This window comes from Schistocerca serialis, chromosome 12 (assembly GCF_023864345.2).
Source record: "Schistocerca serialis cubense isolate TAMUIC-IGC-003099 chromosome 12, iqSchSeri2.2, whole genome shotgun sequence".
Taxonomy (NCBI): Eukaryota; Metazoa; Arthropoda; class Insecta; order Orthoptera; family Acrididae; genus Schistocerca; species Schistocerca serialis.
The window spans coordinates 84,932,425-84,956,808 of record NC_064649.1 but is presented as its reverse complement, the minus strand read 5'-3'; the positions used below and the strand labels follow the sequence as shown (position 1 = coordinate 84,956,808).

Below are 24,384 nucleotides of genomic sequence, written 5' to 3'. Positions count from 1 at the left end.
GAGGGAGGACTCGAATCTCCGATGGGGGGATGGGGGGGGGGGGCGGGGGGGTGAGCCGCGCGAACCGTGGCAAGATGCCTAAGACCGCGGGGCTACCCAGCGTGGCGGCAACTGTAAATCACGTTGCAAGTATCAGGAATCATTTTGATTAATTGTGGGGATACAATAGCAAAGATTTTCAGGTCCTCTTAACTTCTGCCGGTGGTTGCAAACCGCAAAGTAACTAACAGCCTCTCCTGGCAATTTACAGCCCATCTCATGACTACATTCTTTTTCGTTAAGAACGTTTTGATGATGCTCAGCAGTTCCGAAAAGTGTGTTTCATCCGTTTTTAGATAATTAAGAAAATCATCGCCTCCCGGCTCCTTCGGTAAGAGAATGTGCACGAATTTCTTTCCTCGTATTAGCCACTTATTTGCCCACAGCTTACTCTCAGCTTTTATTGGCCTTGTTACCTCTAAAACTGCCAAGGCAAATACGGACGAATTTTTGTTTCTGTGTAAAACCAAAGGGGATTTCCTAAAACATAAACACATCATCATCATCATCATCATCATCATCATCATCATCATCATCATTTAAGACTGATTATGCCTTTCAGCGTTCAGTCTGGAGCATAGTCCCCCTTATAAAATTCCTCCATGATCCCCTATTCAGTGCTAACATTGGTGCCTCTTCTGATCTTAAGCCTATTACTTCAAAATCATTCTTAACCGAATCCAGGTACCTTCTCCTCGGTCTGCCCCGACTCCTCCTACCCTCTACTGCTGAACCCATGAGTCTCTTGGGTAACCTTGCTTCTCCCATGCGTGTAACACGACCCCCCATCTAAGCCTGTTCGCCCTGACTGCTACATCTATAGAGTTCATTCCCAGTTTTTCTATGATTTCCTCATTGTGGACACCCTCCTGCCATTGTTCCCATCTACTAGTACCTGCAATCATGCTAGCTACTTTCATATCCGTAACCTCAACCTTATTGGTAAGGCAACCTGAATCCCCCGAGCTTTCGCTCCCATACAACAAAGTTGGTCGAAAGATTGAACGGTGCACAGATAACTTAGTCTTGGTACTGACTTCCTTCTTGCAGAAGAGAGTAGATCGTAGCTGAGAACTCACTGCGTTAGCTTTGCTACACCTCGCTTCCAGTTCTTTCACTATATTGCCATCCTGTGAGAATATGCATCCTAAGTACTTGAAACTGTCCACCTGTTCTAACTTTGTTCCTCCTATTTGGCACTAAATCTGTTTATATCTCTTTTCCACTGACATTACTTTCGTTTTGGAAATGCTAATCTTCATACCATAGTCCTCACATTTCTGATCTTGCTCTGAAATATTACTTTGCAAACTTTCAATCGAATCTGCCACCACAACTAAGTCATCCGCATATGCGAGACTGCTTATTTTGTGTTCACATATCCTAATCTCACCCAGCCAGTCTATTGTTTCCAACATATGATCCATAAATAATATGAACAACAGTGGAGACAGGTTGCAGCCTTGTCTTACCCCTGAAACTACTCTGAACCATGAACTCAATTTACCGTCAACTCTAACTGCTGCCTGACTATCTATGTAATGACCTTTAGTTGCTTGCAAAAGTTTGCCTCCTATTCCATAATCTCGTAGAACAGACAATAACTTGCTCCTAGGAACCTGGTCATATGCCTTTTCTAGATCTATAAAACATAGATACAATTCCCTGTTCCACTCGTAACACTTCTCCATTATTTGCTGTAAGCTAAAGATCTGGTCCTGACAACCTCTAAGAGGCCTGGCAACAATCACGTAAACACAATGAATTTAAAATAAACAAGTAACAACAACAGGGTGGAGCTGTAATCGGAGAGTGCTGACACGGAAATAGTCGGTCGGTCGGTCGGTCGGTCGATCGGCTGATAAACTAATACATCTGTAGCGGCCTTAACTGAACTGACGTAGGAAGTAGAGAGGTGATCGAACATCCATGCTCTAACGTCAGAGGATGGAATTAATACAAGACTTACAACGAAACCTCGTCCTATCGCCATTAGGAGAATAAAAGCATAAGGCATCTGAAACTCGGTATAAAGTACCAGAGTATAACTACGGTACCTAGTGGAGAGAGCAACTATGGAAAACGAAGAAAAAATATTTAATAGCTTACATAAGACGGAGCCAACCGCATTCCGGCGTACACAGCGCGAAGCGTTGCGTGCAGCGGACGAAACGTAAACGGTTGAGAACACGAGGTAAGTCAGACCTTGCAGCCGGCCACACAAACATAGAGGCGTAGAGACAAGGTCATACAACCGTAATAACAGACATCAAGGGTAGACGGCGTTGCTTAACCAGCGTACTTACGAAGAGCGTTTTCACGGCTAAATTAGATATGAGGAAAAAAGTAAATTAGATAAACAGTAAAATTATTAAAATTAAGTTAGTGCAGCTTGTGTCTTGGCACTTATTTTATCACTGTACCTGCACTAATTTAATTTTAATAATTTGACTGTTTATCTATGTTTCCCCCATATGAAATTTAGCTGTGTAACCGCTTTTCCTAAATGCTCACGCCTCTCAATGTTGTTTTACATCACTAGCTTAATCTGAATATGCCCCACAACGGTGAAACGCGACACTGCCGAAAAATAGACAACACAATTTGCAACCTGCCGGCCACTGTGGCCGAGCGTTCTATGCGCTTCAGTCCGGAACCTCGCGACTGCTACGGTCGCAGCTTCGAATCCTTCCTAGGGCATGGATGTGTGTTATGTCCTTAGGTTAGTCAGGTTTAAGTAGTTCTAAGTTCTAGGGGACTGATGACCTCAAATTTTAAGTCCCATAGTGCTCAGAGCCATTTTTTTTTGCAAGCAAGTCCGTCTTATCTAAAGAAATTCATAACCGTTTAATGTACCAGGCGTCCAGCCTAAAACTGAACCAGTTGTATTCCTTTATTTATTTCTGATTGCAAACTTTTCCTCGTTGACTGTAATTGTGTCTTGAAGCAGGTACCTGTCAGATCAGCACAACATTCAAAAATTTTACTAGAAGACGCCTTAATTACCACTGTAAATCCTTCATGCGCATAAGCTACGACTTTCACAATCTGTCATGTGGATGTTCCCCAGCAAAGGTAAAAGAAACGATATTGGTCCAGAAATACACTCTAAAGGAAAAAAAGACGCACCGCGAACGGAATTATCCGAATGGAACGGAAATCAGTAGATGTGTTGTACACGTACAGACAAGCTAACGATTACAGTTTCATGTTAACAGAATCTTCCGTCAGTTCTTGGTAGAACAACATTATAATAAAGATATAATAAAATAGATAGATACAATAAAATAATAAAGATACAATAAAATTTATTGCCACAGCCAATGGCTACAATCCAGTTCCTATTGACCATATCTTGCACAGGAAACAAAAACGGAAAATTATACCCCTTCTGTATGCCCCACACGCTTCCCCATCCTCCGCCTGCAAGAAATGGTGTACTCTACCATTTCTGGGTGAGGTATCACAGATTGTAGCCAAAGCACTGAAATCCTGGAGGTATAGGCTTTTCTACTATGTCAGGAACACGACAGCCCACTGTGTTTTTAATAGCAAAGACAAGATCCAGTTATTAGCCAACAGTGGGGTATAAAAAATCACCTTTTGTGATTGTGACAAATTTTACATCGGTCAGTCTGTCAGAGACATAGCAACTAGGCTGGCTGAACATGAACGCAGCTGGAGGTTGCAGAATTCTGACTCCGCATTTGCTGAGCATGTACTGAGTGAGGGTCACAACTACCAGCCACTGTCCCGTGTACTTCACTTAGCAAACAAAGGCCATAAACTCAGCCTGCTGGAAGCCCTGGAAATTAACAAACATCTAGCTCACAATCCAGATCTGACCCTAAATGAGCAGACACTACTCAACACTTCCTCTCACCTAAACTTCATATAATAATCTCTGTTGTTCTTTACTTCCCACGCTATTTGTCGATATACATTCCCATTTTCCTGTATTCATTAAGTTCTTTTGTTTGTTGAAGTTGTCTTCGTATTCCATATAGACTGTAGTTTCAATAGTTAAGGCTTTCTTTTAACTGGTACTTGTATTACTGTCCATGTTTAACACCCCTTGTAGTTGTATCATCAAATATTGTTCATATTTTACTTTGTTCATTTATTTAATGCAAACTGTTACACAGCCACTGTTTTGATTACAATGTTAATGTTAAAATGCAGTACCACCACACTCTCAAAGATTACATTTACTGTAGGTTCCCTCAAACGCTTCCATTTTCCTGCATTTACTTATTTCTGTTTACGTTATTGATATTGGTTAAGTTCCTTATGTATTCTGTAGTTACATTGATAATTGTCTCTTCTTTTAATTGGTTTCAGTATCACTCTCCATGTTTCATACCTCCTGATGTAGCCTTGTCCAGTGCTGATTTTATTCTATTTTATTAGTTTTGTTTATTAATAGAAACTGTTATGTAGGCACGCTATTCCTATTTTGTGTTAAAGGTTTTCCAGTCCACACCATCGTTATTTATGTACTGTTCAATTTTTACTTTTTCATTGTATTACCACCACACTGTCAAAGATGTTTCTTACTGTATGTTTCTACTTCAATCTAGACATGTTACTTCTCTCCCATTTTGTTTTTAAACATTGTAACTTCTTTGGTGATAATACTCAATAGACGTCTGAAGATGGCCGTGTAAGCCGAAAATCGGTTAACAGTAAAAGTAATATTGTAGAACAAAAGCAAACTAGTGCTTTCCATTTATGATTACAATTTCAGAAAAACTGGTGATGTATTCAAGTGATGGTGCTTAACAAATTGAGCAAGTAAATAACGCATTGGTCGACATCCAGATCTTGTGTAATCAGTTATTCGGCTTGTCACCGGTTGATGGAGTTGTTGGATGTCCTCGTGAGGAATACTGCGCCAAATTCTGTCCAACTGGCACTTTGGGTCGTCAAAATCCCGAACAGGTTGGAGGGCCATGTCCTTGATGCTCCAAACGTTCCCTAGCGGTGTGAGAACTGGCGACCTTCCTGGACAAGGTAGGGACTGCTAAGCACGAGGACAAGCAATAGAAACTCTCGCTATGTGCTAGCGGACATTATCTTGCTGAAATATAAGGCCAGGATGACTTGCTATGAAGAGTAGCTTAGTGGGGCGATGTGTTGAGCAGCGCCTATTAGATGGAGGGGGGTCCGACAGCCGATCAGTTCCAGTCATTCCACCAGGAAGGAGGTACATGGCTCTTGTTGTCTGAAGTTCAACCATGCCTAGATGGTCAATACTGCTGTTCGATCGTGTGGTGTGCGTACTGTAAGACGCTCGGTACACACACCATCAGATTATTTGACTTGTCGCTCTAACGAAGTAGGCGAGTGTCAGCAATATGTCTCGTGGTCTTATCGTGGCGTGTTTATCTTCTGCCATTAGGACAGACGATAGAATTGCCACTTGCACGCTTAGAGTAGCAGATTGACGGTGACCAACTTTGAACAGAACTTGATTAATTTTCACACACATTTATTAAAATAATAAAAAGCATAGACAGTACATAACTTGATTCTGGATGCTGTTTACAATTGACAATGTGAAGTTCCTTTGGTCTTGGTACGTTAATCTTATTCTCACATATCTCTGATACTTGACAAAGTGTCTATTCATTTATCTTCATGGCTATGTACAGAAATATGATAATCTTCTTAGGTGCAGACTGAAACTTGACTATAGACTGGTACAGACTGGTGCAGACAAATGCAGACTGACTAATTGGAGGTCTGTACACTCGTTATAATACCTCGCGTCTTCAGGTATCACTGTGTGAGTGTGATCCGCGAGGAGAAAAGGTTCTACGTTAGCAGCAATCTCACTGGCTGCGTTACGTATTAATATGTGGATTGGCGGAAGCAGAATTTGGTCCTTCTCTAAGGCAGCGCCATCTCGTAGAGCGGAGACGGACGAGCGCTGCGCCTGTGCTGTTGTGCTTAGCGGGGCGCGCTCTAGTGGGAAAGTTGTGTACGCGCTGACTATGCGGAACTATGTGCAAAACAGATCGTGTCCACATTGTTACTCTGTGACACGAAGGGCTCTCAACAAAGGAAGTGTCCAGGCGTCTTGGAGTGAACCAAAGAGATGTTTTTTGAACATGGAGGAATACAGAGAGACAGGAACTGTCTGTGACATGCCGCAGTCATGCCGCCCAAGGGCTACTACTGCAGTGGATGACCGCTACCTACGGATTAAGGCTCGGAGGAACCCTGACAGCAACGAAACCATGTTGAATAATGCATTTCGTGCAGCCACAGGACGTCGTGTTACTATTTAAACTGTGCGGAATTGCTGCATGATCCGCAACTTCACTCCTGATGTCCATGGCGAAGTCCATCTTTGCAACCACGACACCATGCAGCGCAGTACGGATTGGCCCAACAACATGCCAAATGGACCACTGAGTATTGGCATCAAGTTCTCTTGACTGATGAGTGTCGCATATGCCTCAACATCAGAGACGTGTTTGGTGGCAACCTGGTCAGACTGAACGCCTTAGACACACTGTACAGCGAGTGCAGCAAGGTGGAGGTTCCCTGCTGCTTTGGGGTGGCTTTACGTGGGGCCAACGTGCGCCACTGGTGGCCATGGAAGGTGCCGTAATGGTTCTACGATACGTGAATGCCTTACTCTGGCTGATTGTAAGAGTGTCGTGGATGGCAGCTACAGGAGCCCTGCTGTAAAAAGAAATAGCACCCGCGGCACCCCAGACCATTACAACTGGTTCTCGGAACATATGGCGGGCGACAGTCAGCTTGCTTTCCCACTACTGTATGGGCAGTCTCAAAACAAGACTTCACTGGTTGACGGGGTGGAAATCAAAGCGGGGCTCATGACTGAAGACAATTCAATCAACGAGATTTCAGGCCGAATGTGCGTGTAAGGGATTGCGTGAACTCAAACCCCTATCTGTGAGCCGCCTATTAATAATCCTTGTGGTCGCTGAAGGACCAAATGCACGTCGGGTTGATAATAATGACAAACCGGGGGCTTCGAGTGCCTCTCTGACGATTGCTCGGTTCTCATGTTCTGTCACCCCTCTAGGTCGGCCGTTCCCATCTCGACCCTGTCTTCGGCCATGTTTCACCAATTTCTGCCAGCATCGTCGAATGCTGCGATCGTTCCTACTCGAATGTCGAGCGATTCGCCGGTTGCCCCACCGGCGTCTTTGAGCCCAACTACACGTCCCCTCTCAAATGCTCACATCTGCGTATATTGTTCATGCGGCAGTTGGCATGGCAAAGTTGCTGTCGAACTGAGTACACCGAATGAAATTCGCGAAGGCTTTATGCCCAGGTATGGACACGTCCACCATTTACAGTCCATACCAGCTGCGCGATGAAATTGCGCTGCAGTGTCACACATTCACCTATCGCCTGTCAATGTTTGCACGCTTGCATTCAAATCCTGCAGTTGACAACTGTTATTCATGTACCAGTACTTCACACTTGCAATTGTTGATGTAATGCTTACAAAAACCAGTGATCTCGCAATGTTTATCACTTCAATATGTTACTTAGACAAATGTGGCCAGAAATTTGATTACTATACTTTACTTCTTTTTGTTGTTTTTTCCGTCGGTGTATACAGGGTGGTCCATTGATCGTGACCGGCCAAATATCTCACGAAATAAGCATCAAACGAGAAAATTACAAAGAACGAAACTCGTCTAGCTTGAAGGGGGAAACCAGATGGCGCTATGGTTCGCCCCCTAGATGGCGCTGCCATAGGACAAACGGATATCAACTACGTTTTTTAAAAATAGGAACCCCCATTTTTAATTACATATTCGTGTAGTACGTAAAGAAATATGAATGTTTTAGTTGGACCACTTTTTTTGCTTTGTGATAGATGGCGCTGTAATAGTCGCAAACATATGGCTCACAATTTTAGATGAACAGTTGGTAACAGGTAGGTTTTTAAATTAAAATACAGAACGTAGGTACGTTTAAACATTTTATTTCGGTTGTTCCAACGTGATACATGTACCTTTGTGAACGTATCATTTCTGAGAACACATGTTATTACAGCGTGATTACGTGTAAATACCACATTAATGCAATAAATGCTTAAAATGATGTCCGTCAACCTCAATGCATTTGGCAATACATCTAACGATATTCCTCTCAACAGCGAGTAGGTCGCCTTCCGTAATGTTCGCACATGCATCGACAATGCGCTGACGCACGTTGTCAGTCGTTGTCGGTGGATCACGATAGCAAATATCCTTCAACTTTCCCCACAGAAAGAAATCCGGGGACGTCAGATCCGGATAACGTGCGGGCCATGGTATGGTGCTTCGACGACCAATCCACCTGCCCTGAAATATGCTATTCAATACCTCTTCAACCGCACGCTAGCTATGTGCCGGACGTCCATCATGTTCGAAGTACATCGCCATTCTCTCATGCAGTGAAACATCTTCTAGTAACATCGGCAGAACATTACGTAGGAAATCGCCATTTAGATTGCCATCGATAAAATGGGGGTCAATTATCCTTCCTCCCATAATGCCGCACCATATATTAACACGCCAAGGTCGCTGATGTTCCACTTGTCGCAGCCATCGTGGATTTTCCGTTGCCCAATAGTGCATATTATACCGGTTTACGTTATCGCTGTTGGTGAATAACGCTTCGTCGCTAAATAGAACGCGTGCAAAAAATCTGTCATCGTCCAGTAATTTCTCTTGTGCCCAGTGGCAGAACTGTACACAACGTTCAAAGTCGTCGCCATGCAATTCCTGGTATATAGAAATATGGTACGGGTGCAATCGATGTTGATGTAGCATTCTCAACACCGACGTTTTTGAGATTCCCGATTCTCACACAATTTGTCTGCTACTGATATGCGGATTAGCCGCGACAGCTGCTAAAACACCTACTTGGGGATCATCATTTGTTGCAGGTGTTAGTTGACGTTTCACATGTGGTTGAACACTTCCTGTTTCCTTAAATAACGTAACTATCCGGCGAACGGTCCGGACACTTGGATGATGTCGTCCAGGATACCGAGCAGCATACATAGCACACTCCCACTGGGCATTTGGGTCACAATAGCCATACATCAACACGATATCAACCTTTTCCGCAATTGGTAAACGGTCCATTTTAACAGGGGTAATGTATCAAGAAGCCAACACTGTCCGCACTGGCGGAATACTACATGATACCATGTACTTATACATTTGTGGCTATTACAGCGCCATCTATCACAAAGCGAAAAAAGTGGTCCAACTAAAACATTCATATTTCTCTACGTACTACACGAATATGTAATAAAAAAATGGGGGTTCCTATTTACAAAAACGCAGTTGACATTCGTTTGACCTATGGCAGCGCCATCTAGCGGGCCAACCATAGCGCCATCTGGTTTCCCCCTTCAAGCTAGACGAGTTTCGTTCTTTGTAGTTTTTTCGTTTGATGCTTATTTTGTGAGATATTTATATATGGTATGTGTGTGTGTGTGCGTATGTGATGTATATTGCTAACATGGGACGTGCTCCTACGAGCTGAAATCTTTTGGAGAACTCAATCTTCCTAGTACCAAGCCCATACTCTCCCGTAATCATTTCTTACAATCCTTCCCATCAACCGCACTACAGTCCCCCTTGACTCTTAGATTGTTCTCATGTTACGCACTGAATCGTCATGTAAATTCTCTATCCCTTCAAGTTCGGCTTATGACGTCGGCATCTATACTTGAACCACCGCTGTCGGTGTTGCTTTGCTGTGGATTCTGATGAGACCAATCATATCACTGTACTGTTCACAGTAACTCTCTATTCATAACCAATCCTACTCCCGTTACATTATTTTATGCTGCTGTTGGTATTACCCTGTACCAGAAATCCTTATCTTCTGTCCAATTCACTTCACTGCCCCCCCCCCCCCCATTTATCTTGGCTGAGCCTCAGCATTTCCCCTTTCAGTTTTCTAACTTCCCTACCCCAGTCAAACTTCTCACATTCCACACACCGACTCATAGAACGTAACTCTCTCGTTGAGTATTCAATCTTTTTCTCATGGTCATCTCCCACTAGGCAGTCTCCTCCCAGAGATCTTAATGGGGGACTAGTCCAGAGTCTTTTGCCAGTGGAGAGATCATCATGACACATTTTTCAGTTGCAGGCCACTTGTGGATAAACATTATGTGTCTTTAATGAAGTGATTTCTGTTGTCTTCTGCATTCACACGCCGCTGATCATCACTGATTCTTCAGCCTTTAGCGTCAGTTTTCCACTCCAAGGGCAAAAGAGTGCCCTAAACCTTTTTCCACTCCTCTGCCCTATTTGACAAGGCTGTTTGGTGAATGAGGGGACCATGCCGGAAGTCTTTGCCCACCATTGCTGATGATTCTTATTCATAACTTAAGCAGTGATGGGGTTCGACCCCAGGTCTGAGGACGTTTTGGTTACTAATGAAAGAGCTACTCCTAGACCATGGGTGCAGGCTAAATAATGGACCATAACTTCAATTTCCACGAAGCTTGAGACAAGAGTGGTATAATAATAATAATAATCGAACAGTGCACAAGAGCTTTCTTCATGCCAACAACAAACCATGGGAAGTTGATCTTCCCCATAAGACATGGATTACACGAGCCAGGATACAGACCAACCATGGGAGATTCAGTAACCTGTTACACAGTTGGGATTTCCAAGAGACTGTCAGACACATTATGGAGGACTGTTCCAAAATTCTTACTCTGCAAACTCCTCAGACTTCATGGATACTACAGCAGATGCCACAAATTACACATATATAAAAAAGTTTTGCATCACCTCTGTTCCGAGAGTTGGAATAGAGATCAACATAAACATCTTTTCCACCCTTTTCATCACTCATAGAAACCATACATTGCATGTTGTACCACCATACAGCGAGACCTTCAGAGGTGGTGGTGCAGATGGCTGTTCACACTGGAACTTCTAATACCCAGCAGCACATCCTCCTGCATTGATGGATGCCTGTATTCCTAATGGCATACTATCCACAAGTTCATCAAGGCACTGTTGGTTCAGATAGTCCCACTCCTCAATGCCGATTCGGCGTAGATCCCTCAGAGTGGTTGGAGGGTCACGTTCGTCCATTAACAGACCTTTTCAATCTTTCCCAGGCATGTTCGATAGGGTTCAAGTCTGGAGAACATGCTGGCCACTCTAGTCGAGCGATATCGTTTGTCTTGAATGAAATCATCCACAAGATGTGAACGACAGGGGCGCGAATTGAATTGTCGTCCATGGAGACAAAAGCCTCGCCAGTATGCTGCCGATATGGTTGCCCTATTAGCCAGAATATGGCATTCACGTATCGTACAGCCATTACGACATCTTCCATGGTTACCAGTGGCGTACATCGGCCCCACATAATGCCACCCCACAGCAGCAAGGAACCTCCACTTTGCTGCACTCGCTGGACAGTGTATCTAAGGCGCTCTGTCTGACCGGGTTGCCCTCAAACACGTCTCTGGCGCCGGCCGAAGTGGCCGTGCGGTTAAAGGCGCTGCAGTCTGGAACCGCAAGACCGCTACGGTTGCAGGTTCGAATCCTGCCTCGGGCATGGATGTTTGTGATGTCCTTAGGTTAGTTAGGTTTAACTAGTTCTAAGTTCTAGGGGACTAATGACCTCAGCAGTTGAGTCCCATAGTGCTCAGAGCCATTTGAACCATTTTTGAACGTCTCTGGCGATTGTCTGGTTGAAGGCATATACGACACTCATCAGTGAAGAGAACTTGATGCCAGTTCTAAGCGGTCCATTTGGCATGTTGTTGGGCCCATCTGTACACCGCTGCATGATGTCGTGGGTGCGAAGGTGGATCTCGCCATGGACATCAGGAGTGAAGTTGCGCATCATGCAGGCTATTACACACAGTTTAAGTCGTAACACGATGTCCTGTGGCTGCACGAAAAGTATTATTCAACATGGTGGCGTTGCTATCAGGGTTCCTTCGAGCCATAATCCGTAGGTAGCGGTCATCCACTGCAGTAGTAGCCCTTGGGCGGTATGACTGAGGCATGTCATCGACAGTTCCTGTCTCTCTGTATTCCTCCTTGTCCAGACAACATCTCTTCGGTTCACTCCGAGACAACTGGACACTTCCTTTGTTGAGAGCCCTTCCTGTCACAAAGTAACACTGTGTACATGATCGAATTGCGGTATCGACCGTCTAGGCATGGTTGAACTACAGACAACACGAGCCATGTACCTCCTTCCTGGTGGAATGACTGGAACTGATCAGCTGTCAGATCCCCCTCCATCTAAGAGGCGCTGCTCATGCATGGTTGTTTACATCTTTGGGTGGGTTTAGCGACATCTCTGAATAGTCAAAGGGACTATGTCAGTGATACAATATCCACAGTCAAAGTCTATCTTCAGGAGTTCTGGGAACTGTGACAATGTAAAACTTTTTTTGTTGTGTGTATATAAATAATATGCTTGAAAATTTGTAAATTATGTATGTATGTATTCTATTTGTATTTCTAAAGTGATGAGTTATTGTCATACAATTTGTAATAATGTGGCTCTCAACATGTGGTGCACTGTTGATAATAATAAACGTATATTTCAGAAATTGTGGTCTGTGCAAAAGAACATGACTTCATAACCTTCATGTGCCACCTTTTATTGTAGTGAATGCTATCTGACTAATTAGCATCTACATGAAAGGAATATAGCATAATCCTGCTCTCATATTTAGAGTGAGGTGAAACATTTTTGCATTATTTTCTGGACTATTCACACATCATTTCGCACTAACCTACAATATATTACAGTAATATAAATGAGATTGTAGTTGCTACTCAATTTCAAAACTAAGATGACTAAGCACGATGAATTTAGTCACAATTGTTTCACTGTAGGTGTTTTGTTTTCATTCTTTATTCATTTTATTTGTCCACAGTTGGTAGTACCAAAAGGCTTCACAAGCAGATCTGAAAAATATTTTGTCACTTGACTAGTTGGTAACATTGGAAGTACCATATAATGTGGACCATTGTCATATGTGAGAAATTAACAACAAAAGGTAGTAAGTATGAAGTATGAAAATAATTTTTAGTAACAAGAAACAGAAAGAAATGAGTCATCATTTAAAATTTTTAAACATTGTTTGCATAAAATAGTGACCTTCTCGTATCTGGCAGATGTCAAAAGCCACATAAGCTGTTGTCAGATGTTATCTACCTTATGGAATGCTGTATTAATTTCATATGTTGAAAGGGAAACATATCAGCATAAGAATAAGTTTCCACATTTCCCTCTGATATATCACCAGACAAAATCTTCATGCTTGACACAAAGCAACAGACTGAATAATTTTACACACTTTCTGTTAGGGTGTAAATTAGGTATTTAAATAATTTGATTTATTTTACAGAAATGGTATGATTTAAACAAAATTTAAATATATTTAATCATAATTTTATTGTGAATTATTTACTTGCATGTTTATATTTCTACATTCTAATACAAGCCACACAGACACCAATAGAGTTAACCATAATTATTTTTCAACATTTTATTACTGAAATGTAATATTATAAAATCAAGCAACAATAACAATTATATCTATCACTTTCTCTGCTTCATAAAATCCTTAACAAATATTATTGTGAACTATTATTTGAACAAAATTCAGTTTTTTGTTCTATGAGTAAATACATCTTGCTTAAAATTATTTTGTTCCACTCTAAATGTTCTTTTACTTCAAAATAACGATTTTCTATTTTATGAAGTGAATTTTACGTTGAGGTTGTACTTCAAAATAAATTTAATGAAAGACCATAATATCAAAATTTAAAATAATAAATTTTCAGTAATGTAATTTTGGAAAACACTAGCTTAATTAATGAAACAGTATTTCATCAGTAACAAATTGTATTCATTACTATAAAATGTAGTTCAAATTACGCTGAATGTGCTTATGGCAAAATAACAGCTGCACACATAAAGCAAGATTTATTTATTCAGTAAACTTTAATGTCAGTAATTATGTTATTTTCTTTAGTATGCTACTAATTTTAACTAAATACTATCTCATAGACTATACAATCATGATTCCAAATGAAACAACATATTATATCATACAAAGTTTTCTTTTATCTTGACATGTAAACAAGTTGGAATTCTATATTACTTGTATAAATATCTGTTTGCTCCCTAGACATTTGTATGTACAAATATATAAACAATATAATTTGTATCTGACTCTGTCTTCATACCAGTAACATATATAAAGTAGTAAACAAATCTTATTTTTGTGCTTGAACTGTGCTATTCTTAGAAGTATATGTTTAAAATATGCTTTCTTGGTTGGAATAAAATGGCAGATGTCTGTTACTCATGATTATGAGAAATACTGCATCTATTTCACACATAATAGATACTGAGTTCCTGTGCTTCAGTGTCATTTCTTTGCTGATTTAGTGTATTTAACTCATTGAATAGAAACTCAACATGAGAAGTAATTGTAAGTGGCCCTGCTTACAGCTAAAATTTACACAAAATCTACGAAAGATGAACTTATTCATAAAAAAGGTAACATGTTAATTTTATCATGTAACATAAATGGTTCACACTAACATTCATTAGTCTTTATAAAACCATAGTTAGTTGACATCAAAAATGAAAGAATACAAATATTTCACTAACAAAATTCCATTCACAAGTCATTCACCTTCCTAGTTTTGTTTATAACTTTATGATAGTTGTATCACAGTATGAATCTACTACAAATTCCTTATTAAACATGTTCGTTTTCTTTGTAATTTCATGCTTCACGACTTTAATCAGTGTGATATTGCATTTTCCAGTGTTCGATTTTAGGACTCTTTTTTATTTCAGAGCAAATGGAGGTCTGTTTTTTGTAAACAAAATTTGTTTATTGGATTATCATATCCAGTACAAAAGTAGTGATGCTGAATAACTACTCTGGACCACTCTGGACTTAGATTCAGTTCAAATAACAAAAACTTAATCGAAAATACGCTAGTTATTCCTGTTTTTTATTGCATATTTTCAAAATAAATCTGTTTGTGTAGGGAAATGACATATAGGGAAATGTTTCAAGTTTAACACCCATAAGACAAATGTCACACAGAAATTTACAGAATGTTTTGAGATGTAGAAAATTCTGTCAGCAGTAAATTTTTTAAACTCTTAACCATTGTTAAGTTTAGATGCCATTGTGTATTACTAAGCCAGTTGGAGAAAAAGAAAGAAAATCTAAACAGTAAATGAATTTTTAACAGTTATAAGCATGAGTACATTACACATGCTTCACCATGTGTGTAAAACTATAAGGAATTTACTTCTGTTACTTCTAAACATTTAAATGATTCGTCACATGCACAATGGGCATCTGCTGGTCTACCATTCACACTTAACTGAAGCTGAGCAAACTGAGAGGTCAGAACTTTGATGCTGGATCCAGGAATTTACTAGCTGCAAAGATCCATTCTCCATCAGAGGGAACACTATCCAATTCTCAGTAGATATTAGGCCATTATTGAGAAATTTTCTTCTTTTCCTCTAAATAATTTGCCAAATACAAGCCTCAGAGGAACAACTATGCCAGAAGAAAGAAGTCAGTTTCGAAGACTGTGTTCACCCATCTGTTGCATGGATAGAGATCTCACAGTCCTACTTGCTAATATCCTTAGCTGTACCATGAAATGTGTGCAATTTCACCAATAGTGCCTTTAGTTAAGGTATTCCATAACAGACACTTTCCCCTGTAAGAAAATATCGTATTTTAGTTCAGCATCATTCAATTCATGCCAAAACATGCACATTTTTCTATGCTCTGTTTTCCTTTGTTGCCTTTCAATTTTGCATGCCAAATTCGTTATTTTAGTGCTACTCATTGCTGACTAAGTCATGCAATGGCTCAGCAAAATGTCCTGTTGCTTGTTCTTTTCCAGCACACTACATGCTCAGCTATAGTCATAGAAAGCACAGTGCAAAATATTAATAAGCTCAAGAATAAAAATAATGATACAGCCAATGACAATCTACATACCAATATTAATATTCTTTAAATGATTGGTATTATTAAGTACATAAAACCAATTTGGTAAATACTTTTGGGAGTTAGAAAAAAATTTTTAGTGCTAACCAAACTTATTAGTATTACATTTTATTTTGTTCACTTACTCATTGTTGTTGTTTTAAAACCATTTTGATGCTGAAATGAGTTTAGTAGCTACATCTGTTCATGCATATTAAAATTTTACATCGCCAGTAACTGGGATAGTATTTTGGTAACAGATTTCCACAAATCAGCATTTCATATTTTGCTTTGTTTTATGTATGTTGCTTCAAAAGTCATGTCTTTAGTTGTATTTATTTAATTAGTTTTTATATCATAATTTATTCACATATTTGGTATACATTCGATTTCTTTTACTTCAATCTGATTTTACAGTGGAATCAGAAATTATTCATAAAGTAATCACATACAATTTTACGTGCGTGAACTGACTACATTAACATAATATTTAATTTATGTTGTCTATATGTTGTTATTTAATGAAAATTATTAGACAAACTTGTATGAAGTCTAAACCAGAAGACAATGTTCATTTTAGTACATAATTATTGCTTGAATAGTTAAAATATTTGTATTTCTCTCTCTAATTATGCATTTTTATATTATTGCTTTAAGAGTAACACATAAATCATACTAAAATATAGGCTTAGTTGCCCAATGGAAGACACATGCTCAAAAAATGGAAGTAAATATCTGTATATGATAACATAGAACAACTGTACAACTAATATTACATAATTGACTAGAACACCAATGAATGTATATTTTCTGATGACTGACATTGTTGAATGTTAGTGGTTTGTATGAATATAATGTTCTTATATTTCTCATGTCATTTCAACTGATCACATGTAACATACCCCAAAACCAGTGTGAACAAGCAAGCAAGAAATTATAGAAGGCATTACTTATTCCTTCAAACTCGTGTTCATTTCTTATGCACATAGCTCTGTTACATACATGAAGAATGGTGTAAAAGCTTGCAGCTATGAAATATTGGGAAATAAAGGCACATTTTAAATATGTCTTGTAATGTTAACCAAATGGAGATGTGGGTAAATTTAACAAGCTTATAGTAATTGCTATAAACTGAATATGATTTTGTTGGAGTTGGCAACAAAATAAGAAATCTTATGGTAATGAGAATTCCTGTACCTCTTTTCCATGTAAAATTCACTGGTGATTGATTGCAAATACTTGTGATTATTTCTGAATGTAGTCTGCATAGTTGTCTAATTAGTTTGAATTATACTATGTAAAAAGGAAAGTTTTGGTTTTAATATTTGTAACTTAATCGTGCATACATTCCTCCACTGTCACTGTTACTAAACAGCTCTATTACTACAAATCTAAATACCATGGCTAAGGATGATTATTAGATAGATCACAGATTCACTAAAACAGCACATCACTTTCAACAATGCTCACTACATAAAACTAAGACACACAATAATTTGCCTACTTATCAACCCAGATAGCCAATAAATTATCTAATAGTTTGAGACTTGTCACTGAAATAACTTTGTATATTTTTTTGTAACTTTGATTTTACCCTGAGTTACAAGCATTATTTTCTTATTAAATGTGTCTTTATGTCAAGTAGCTGATGTAAGTTAAAGAAGCTGCAGAACAGTATGGTTTTTGTGATTTTATGTCTAATTAAAAAGTGCAACATAACGGGAATTGATGAAGGGTATGGGTACATGCCCTTTTCGGGTGTGAGTGTTCTGACTGATATTGTACATGAAGAAGCTTGACAGATATGCGGAGTAAGTCAGAAAAAATTGTCAAGTAAAGATCATATATTTGGATACTGAATATAAAATATATGACAATATATGTAAAATATTGTGTAAGTGAGAGGAAAATTAACTGAAGATGGAATTTCCAGAAAAATAAAAGATAATATATTTAGCAGAGTATTTTTATCAGTTTCTTGCAATCTACAAAATTTTTGTTACAGAAATATGTAGCATGAAATAGTGAAGTGTTGCCGACTGTGTTGTTCATAATAGAATGAAAGCAAGGTATGAATTTGTAAAGAAGAGGTGAATGAGTGGAAATATTGGAAGAATATTGGACTGGTTGACTATTGTGGTACAGTGCCAGAAAAACAGCGTCATTTTCTTGAAATGTCTGAGTACTGATAGTACCCATGGCTTTCTGATGAGCCTGCCAGTTGTGAATTTGGAGGAAGGTATGACATTTAAAGCATAGTGACCTACATCCCAGAAACTTGTCTTCAGTTGGAGGTTCTAATAAATTGTTAAACTTATAGGAATGTGGAGGCTGCTTTCAGACCCCTAACGAAGCCGTAGTCTTCGAATGAACCTAATAGCCGATAACAATGCCGATGAAGGACATGGGGGCGTTAGCGATGCTACTAAAAAGTCGTCTGCAGAATCAAGTAAACCGTTGGAGCTCTGCGCGTTGCACCTGCGTGTCGGGAGCAGGGATCGGGTACAATGCACGAGCCCAGCTGGCACAGTGTTCCGTGGCCTTCGTGGACGGGAGTATCGCAGGGAGAGGTAGGAGGGAGGCGGCCACCTACTGAGGAGGGCAGCGTACCACGGTGGTCGTGGCGAACTCGCTGAACTTCTTGTCGATGGGCACGCGGTCGTCGTAGAGCGTGGGGGCCTGAAGGATGATGCCTGCTGTGCCCACCAGCACGGCCAGTGTGAAGATCCACAGGAACAGCCGGTCGAGCACCATCGCCACGTACTTCCAGTCCTCCTTCACCTGTAACCAGTGGTAAACCACGTTGATCTTTCTATGCTGCTTAGCTGGAAGTGAACGACACGACCATTAACGTGGAAAGGATGAAAACACATGGAAACTATCACTCCTGTGCCACTGTCACGCACTTCCAATCCTCCATCGCCTGCAACCAACAGTAGACCACATTTAGCTGCCTAAGTGTGAGTTCATGGGCAAGAACAGCTGGAGGCAAAGGAAATGACCATCAATGTGAAAGGAATGAAGACTACTACTACTACGAGGCGCATTCAAGTTCTAAGGCCTCCGATTTTTTTTCTAATTAACTTCTCACCCGAAATCGATGAAACTGGCGTTACTACTCGACGTAATCGCCCTGCAGACGTACACTTTTTTCACAACGCTGACGCCATGATTCCATGGCAGCGGCGAAGGCTTCTTTTGGAGTCTGTTTTGACCACTGGAAAATCGCTGAGGCAATAGCAGCACGGCTGGTGAATGTGCGGTCACGGAGAGTGTCTTTCATTGTTGGAAAAAGCCAAAAGTCACTAGGAGCCAGGTCAGGTGAGTAGGGAGCATCAGGAATCACTTCAAAGTTGTTATCACGAAGAAACTGTTGCGTAACGTTAGCTCGATGTGTGGGTGCGTTGTCTCGGTGAAACAGCACACGTGCAGCCCTTCCCGGTCGTTTTTGTTGCAGTGCAGGAAGGAATTTATTCTTCAAAACATTTTCGTTGGATGCACCTGTTACCGTAGTGCCCTTTGGAACGCAATGGGTAAGGATTACGCCCTCGCTGTCCCAGAACATGGACACCATCATTTTTTCAGCACTGGCGGTTACCCGAAATTTTTTTGGTGGCGGTGAATCTGTGTGCTTCCATGAGCTGACTGGCGCTTTGTTTCTGGATTGAAAAATCGCATCCACGTCTCATCAATTATCACAACCGACGAAAAGAAAGTCCCATTCGTGCTGTCGTTGCACGTCAACATTGCTCGGCAACATGCCACACGGGCAGCCGTGTGGTCGTCCGTCAGCATTCGTGGCACCCACCTGGATGACACTTTTCGCATTTTCAGGTCGTCATGCAGGATTGTGTGCGCACAATCCACAGAAATGCCAACTCTGGAGGCGATCTGTTCAACAGTCATTCGACGATCCCCCAAAACAATTCTCTCCACTTTCTCGATCATGTCGTCAGACCGGCTTGTGCAAGCCCGAGGTTGTTTCGGTTTGTTGTCACACGATGTTCTGTGTTCATTAAACTGTCGCACCCACGAACGCACTTTCGACACATCCCCAACTCCATCACCACATGTCTCCTTCAACTGTCGATGAATTTCAATTGGTTTCACACCACGCAAATTCAGAAAACGAATGATTGCACGCTGTTCAAGTAAGGAAAACGTCGTCATTTTAAGTATTTAAAACAGTTCTCATTCTCGCCGCTGGCGGTAAAATTCCATCTGCCGTACGGTGCTGCCATCTCTGGGATGTATTGACAATGAACGCGGCCTCATTTTAAAACAATGCGAATGTTTCTATCTCTTTCCAGTCCGGTGAAAAGAATCGGAGGCCTTAGAACTTGAATGCAGCTCGCACCACTACTACTACTACTACTACTACTACTCCTACTACTAAGTGATCAGGCCCTGTGGACCGCACGCATCTACAAGTTTCCTCCTCCACTGTATTCTGTCCATTGTTGCTATCCGCCATTCGTCCACATCTATTGACACTTTGTTTAAATCTTCATGGAGTCCATCCCTCCAATGCTTCTTGGGTCTCCCTCGCGGTCTCTTTCTTGTAGGTGTGAAATCCAGGAGCTTTAGAGGCCATCTGTGATCCTCCATCTGGGCCACATGGCCGGCACACTGCATTCGTTTGGCCTTGACAGTTTCTGCTCTGTTGGGCTGTTGGTATAGTTCCTCAAGCTCTTGGTTGTATCTGATCCTCCATTCCCCTGTATCTGCATCCAGAACCGGACCGAAGATCTTCCGAAGCACTTTTCTCTCAAAAAGTCCTGTTTCCGGATACTCCATGTCTCACAGCCATCAGGCTGGATCAGGGTTTTGTACAGTCGAATCTTGAACTGTCTGGAGAGATATGTGGACTGAAGCAGTTGTGCTAGGCTGTGGTAAGATCGGTTTCCTGCTTGTATTCTGGCATTGATCTCTGCTTCACATGACGAGTCCTCAGTGAAAAGTGCCCCTAGTATTTGAGTTCTTGCACACTCTTGTAGGAATGGTGCCCAACCTGCAATGATTGTAGATGATCAGCAGTCTGTCAATGACCACGTGTCATAACGAGGTACACTTCGTTTATGGTTCAAATGGCTCTGAGCACTATGGGACTTGACATCTGAGGTCATCAGTCGCCTAGAACTTAAAACTAATTAAACCTAGCTAACCTAAGGACATCACACACGTCCATGGCCGAGGCAGGATTCGAAATTGCGACCGTAGCGGTCACGCGGTTCCAGACTGAAGCGCTCCTTTAGTGCTTTGGTCATTCACTCCAACTCCTCTTCCGACCTAGAGAGTAAACAGATGTCGTCTGCATAGGCTAAGTATGTCAGTCTCTTTCCTTCAATTTCAAACTTTTTTCTCTTGGAATGTCTCGCATACGATCTTCTCGAGGGCAAAGTTGAACAGGATAGGGGATAACCCATCTACTTGCCTGAGTCCTGTCACAATTTCAAACTCCTCAGTTATGCGATTTCCCATCTTTACCTTTCCACGTGTTTCGTTCAGACATATCTTTATCAGATTGATGAGTTTCTCTGCTGTGCCAAACTCCCTTAAACAGTTGAGCAGGCTCTTGCGATGTATGCAGTAATAGGCCTTCTTAAAATCAACGAATAAAATATGCAAATCTTTACTATATTCACACAGTTTCTCAGTGAGCTGCTGGAGACTGAAGATGTGATCTACTGTTGACTGTCCTGTCCGGAAACCTCCCTGGTACTCCCCAATCACCGATTCTGCTACTGGCTGAGTTATATGTATGAGGCAATTTGACAGGATCTTATACCAGACGTTAAGCAGGGCGAATCCTCGATAGTTGTTACATTTCAGTTTGTCGCCCTTCTTATGTATTGGACAAATCAGAGCTGTTTTCCATTCTCCTGGTAGTTCTTCTTTGGTCCATATTGCCTGTATCAGTTGGTGTATTTTTTCTGCAAGTTTCTCTCCTCCTGCCTGGATCATTTCAACCTGTATCCCATCTTCACCTGGACTCATATTCTGTTTAAGGTGTCTGATTCTGGTTTTTATCTCATCCAGGGGGTAATTGGGGGATAGTCTGCATCGGCTGTAATTGGGTACTGGAAATCAAACTGCAGTTCGGGTTCATCACAATTCAGCAGCTATCGAAAGTAATCTTTCCATCTCTCAGCTATGTCCCTATCGTTTGTCAGGATCTTATCACGGGAATCGTTGACAAATTTCTGCTTGGCCTGGTGACCTTTGCAGAGGTACTTCACCCTCAGAAACATTTCCCTAACCTTTTGTCCTCTGAAGTCTGTTTCTGGTTCAATGATGATATTCCTTATGTATTTGCTCTTCTCAGAATTGTTTGTGTAGTCTTTCGGACCTCCTCAAATTGTGCTTTGGCCTGTGCCAGATTTGTCCCCTTCAGCCACTTGTTCCTGGCTTCCTTTCTCCTTTCCAGGGCATCTGCACATTCCTTTCCAAACCAGATCTTCTTGCCCACTGGGTTTCCCATGAGTGTTTCCTTTGCTGTATTCCTAACTGAGCTCTAGATGTTTCCCCACATTACACATGGAAATAATCGCCTGAGCCTTATTACCACATATTTCCATTCCGCCTCCACCTGCAACTACCAGTACAAGTCATTCAGCTGTCATCCACTTAGTTTGGAGACGAGCTACATAATCAACAATGTGGATGAGGATAAAGACACATGAAAACAGACATGAATACCATTGCCATGTTAGAGTAGATAAAATCCTCATTTACCTACAATGATCAGTACGCTGTATTTAACTGTGATCAGGAGGTCACGCCAGACAAAACCTTTTGAAGGTCAGCAACATAACCAGCAACGTGGCAGTAGTGAAAACCCATGGAAACGTACCTCTAGTAATGCGTTACCTACAACCACTATCACACCAGACTGAACTACTGTTTAGTGGTTTGATGGATGAACAACTTAACTGCAGGGTGAGCTAAATGAACATCATCAACTTCACTGTGAAGATTTGCAGGAACATTCCGCTGAGCACCATCACCACATGCATACAGTCGCAAATCTGCAACCACCAGCAAGCAACATTTTGCACCCGATTCAGTAACCAGCCACGTGGGTGTTCAACTTAGCTGGAGTATGAGCTACACGACCACCACCCATGTGGTGTGGGTGAAGATTAATCAGAACAATGAGCACAGCATCACCATATATCTCAAAGCATGCTTGACATGCAGCTACGAACTGTCAGTGGGGAAATGGTCGAAAAATGCAGTTGAAGGATAAACTACTCACCACCTTGAACAGGTGAGGAATGAAAGAGACAATGACCATCAACACTGCTTTCTATTCACAGGTTTGTTATCGATAGTTAAGAATTTATTTACGTATTTAATGAGTCCCATGTTTATATGTTATATAGATAAAGCGGAATGTATGTGTGTATGACTGAATGTCCAGTATCTTTTTCGCAAACCCCTGGATCGATATCAAATAAATTTGGCACACAGACAGTCGGCCTCTTGAGTATCAGCATTGCGGGTTTTATAACATTCTATTTTCAATAAGAGTGGAGATGGGGAAAACGTTCTTTTTACAGTCTCTGGCGTATAGGCTGCCCTGAACAACAGACAAATGTGTGGGAATCGTATTAGCCTTCCAAATCTTACTACTTTTCTGGGCAGCCAACATGTCAGGGGCAAGAAATAGTTTATTGGGCTCTAACATGTAGACTGCCTGCATATGAGTGTGTTATGGTACAGTAGTATTGACCTTCTTCATCGGTCTGCTTTGCATGACAGCCTATATGTCAGGGGTAAATAAATGATTTTCAAGCCCCTGATGTGTGGCATTACATGTATGTTGTGGGATTAGTATCAGCTTGCTTCACTGGACTGCCCAGCATGGGCTACATGTGGAGATGGGCATGTCTACGGAGGGGAGAGGTGGAGATGGATAGATAAGGGGATGAACAGAGTGAGAGGGGACGTGGACAGAGAGAGGGGAAGACGGGGAGATGTGTGAGGCAGATGTAAGGTGTAGAGCGAGCGGTAGTGGGCAGGTGGAAAAGAAAGAGGATGAGGTGGAGATGGAAAGAGAGAAGGGGTGGAGGATATGGTCAAAAGGGGGGGGGCTAGACAGACATGAAAAAGATTATTTTTCGATTTCTTCACATTTTTGATCCAGCCATGTCGCCTAGTTTCCCTGCACTTCCTATGTATTTCATTCCTGAGTGACTAATATTTCAGTATTATTGAATTTCCCTGAACATTTTTGTACTTCCTTCTTTCATCGATCAACTTTAGTATTTCTTCTGTTACCCTTGGTTTGTTTGCATTTACCTTCTCTATACCTATAT

General features: G+C 41.2%; 1 protein-coding gene across 1 annotated transcript in view; it reads right to left on the bottom strand.

Moving 5' to 3' along the window:
- Window positions 1–16,804: 16,804 nt before the first annotated feature.
- Window positions 16,805–24,384, bottom strand: part of LOC126428287 (acetylcholine receptor subunit alpha-like) — a 737,302-nt gene continuing 729,722 nt past the window's right edge. The window contains exon 10 of the mRNA XM_050090204.1: window positions 16,805–18,844. Within this exon, the coding sequence (XP_049946161.1) occupies window positions 18,653–18,844 (192 nt within the window). The 3' untranslated portion in view covers window positions 16,805–18,652. The remainder of the gene's footprint in view (window positions 18,845–24,384) is intronic.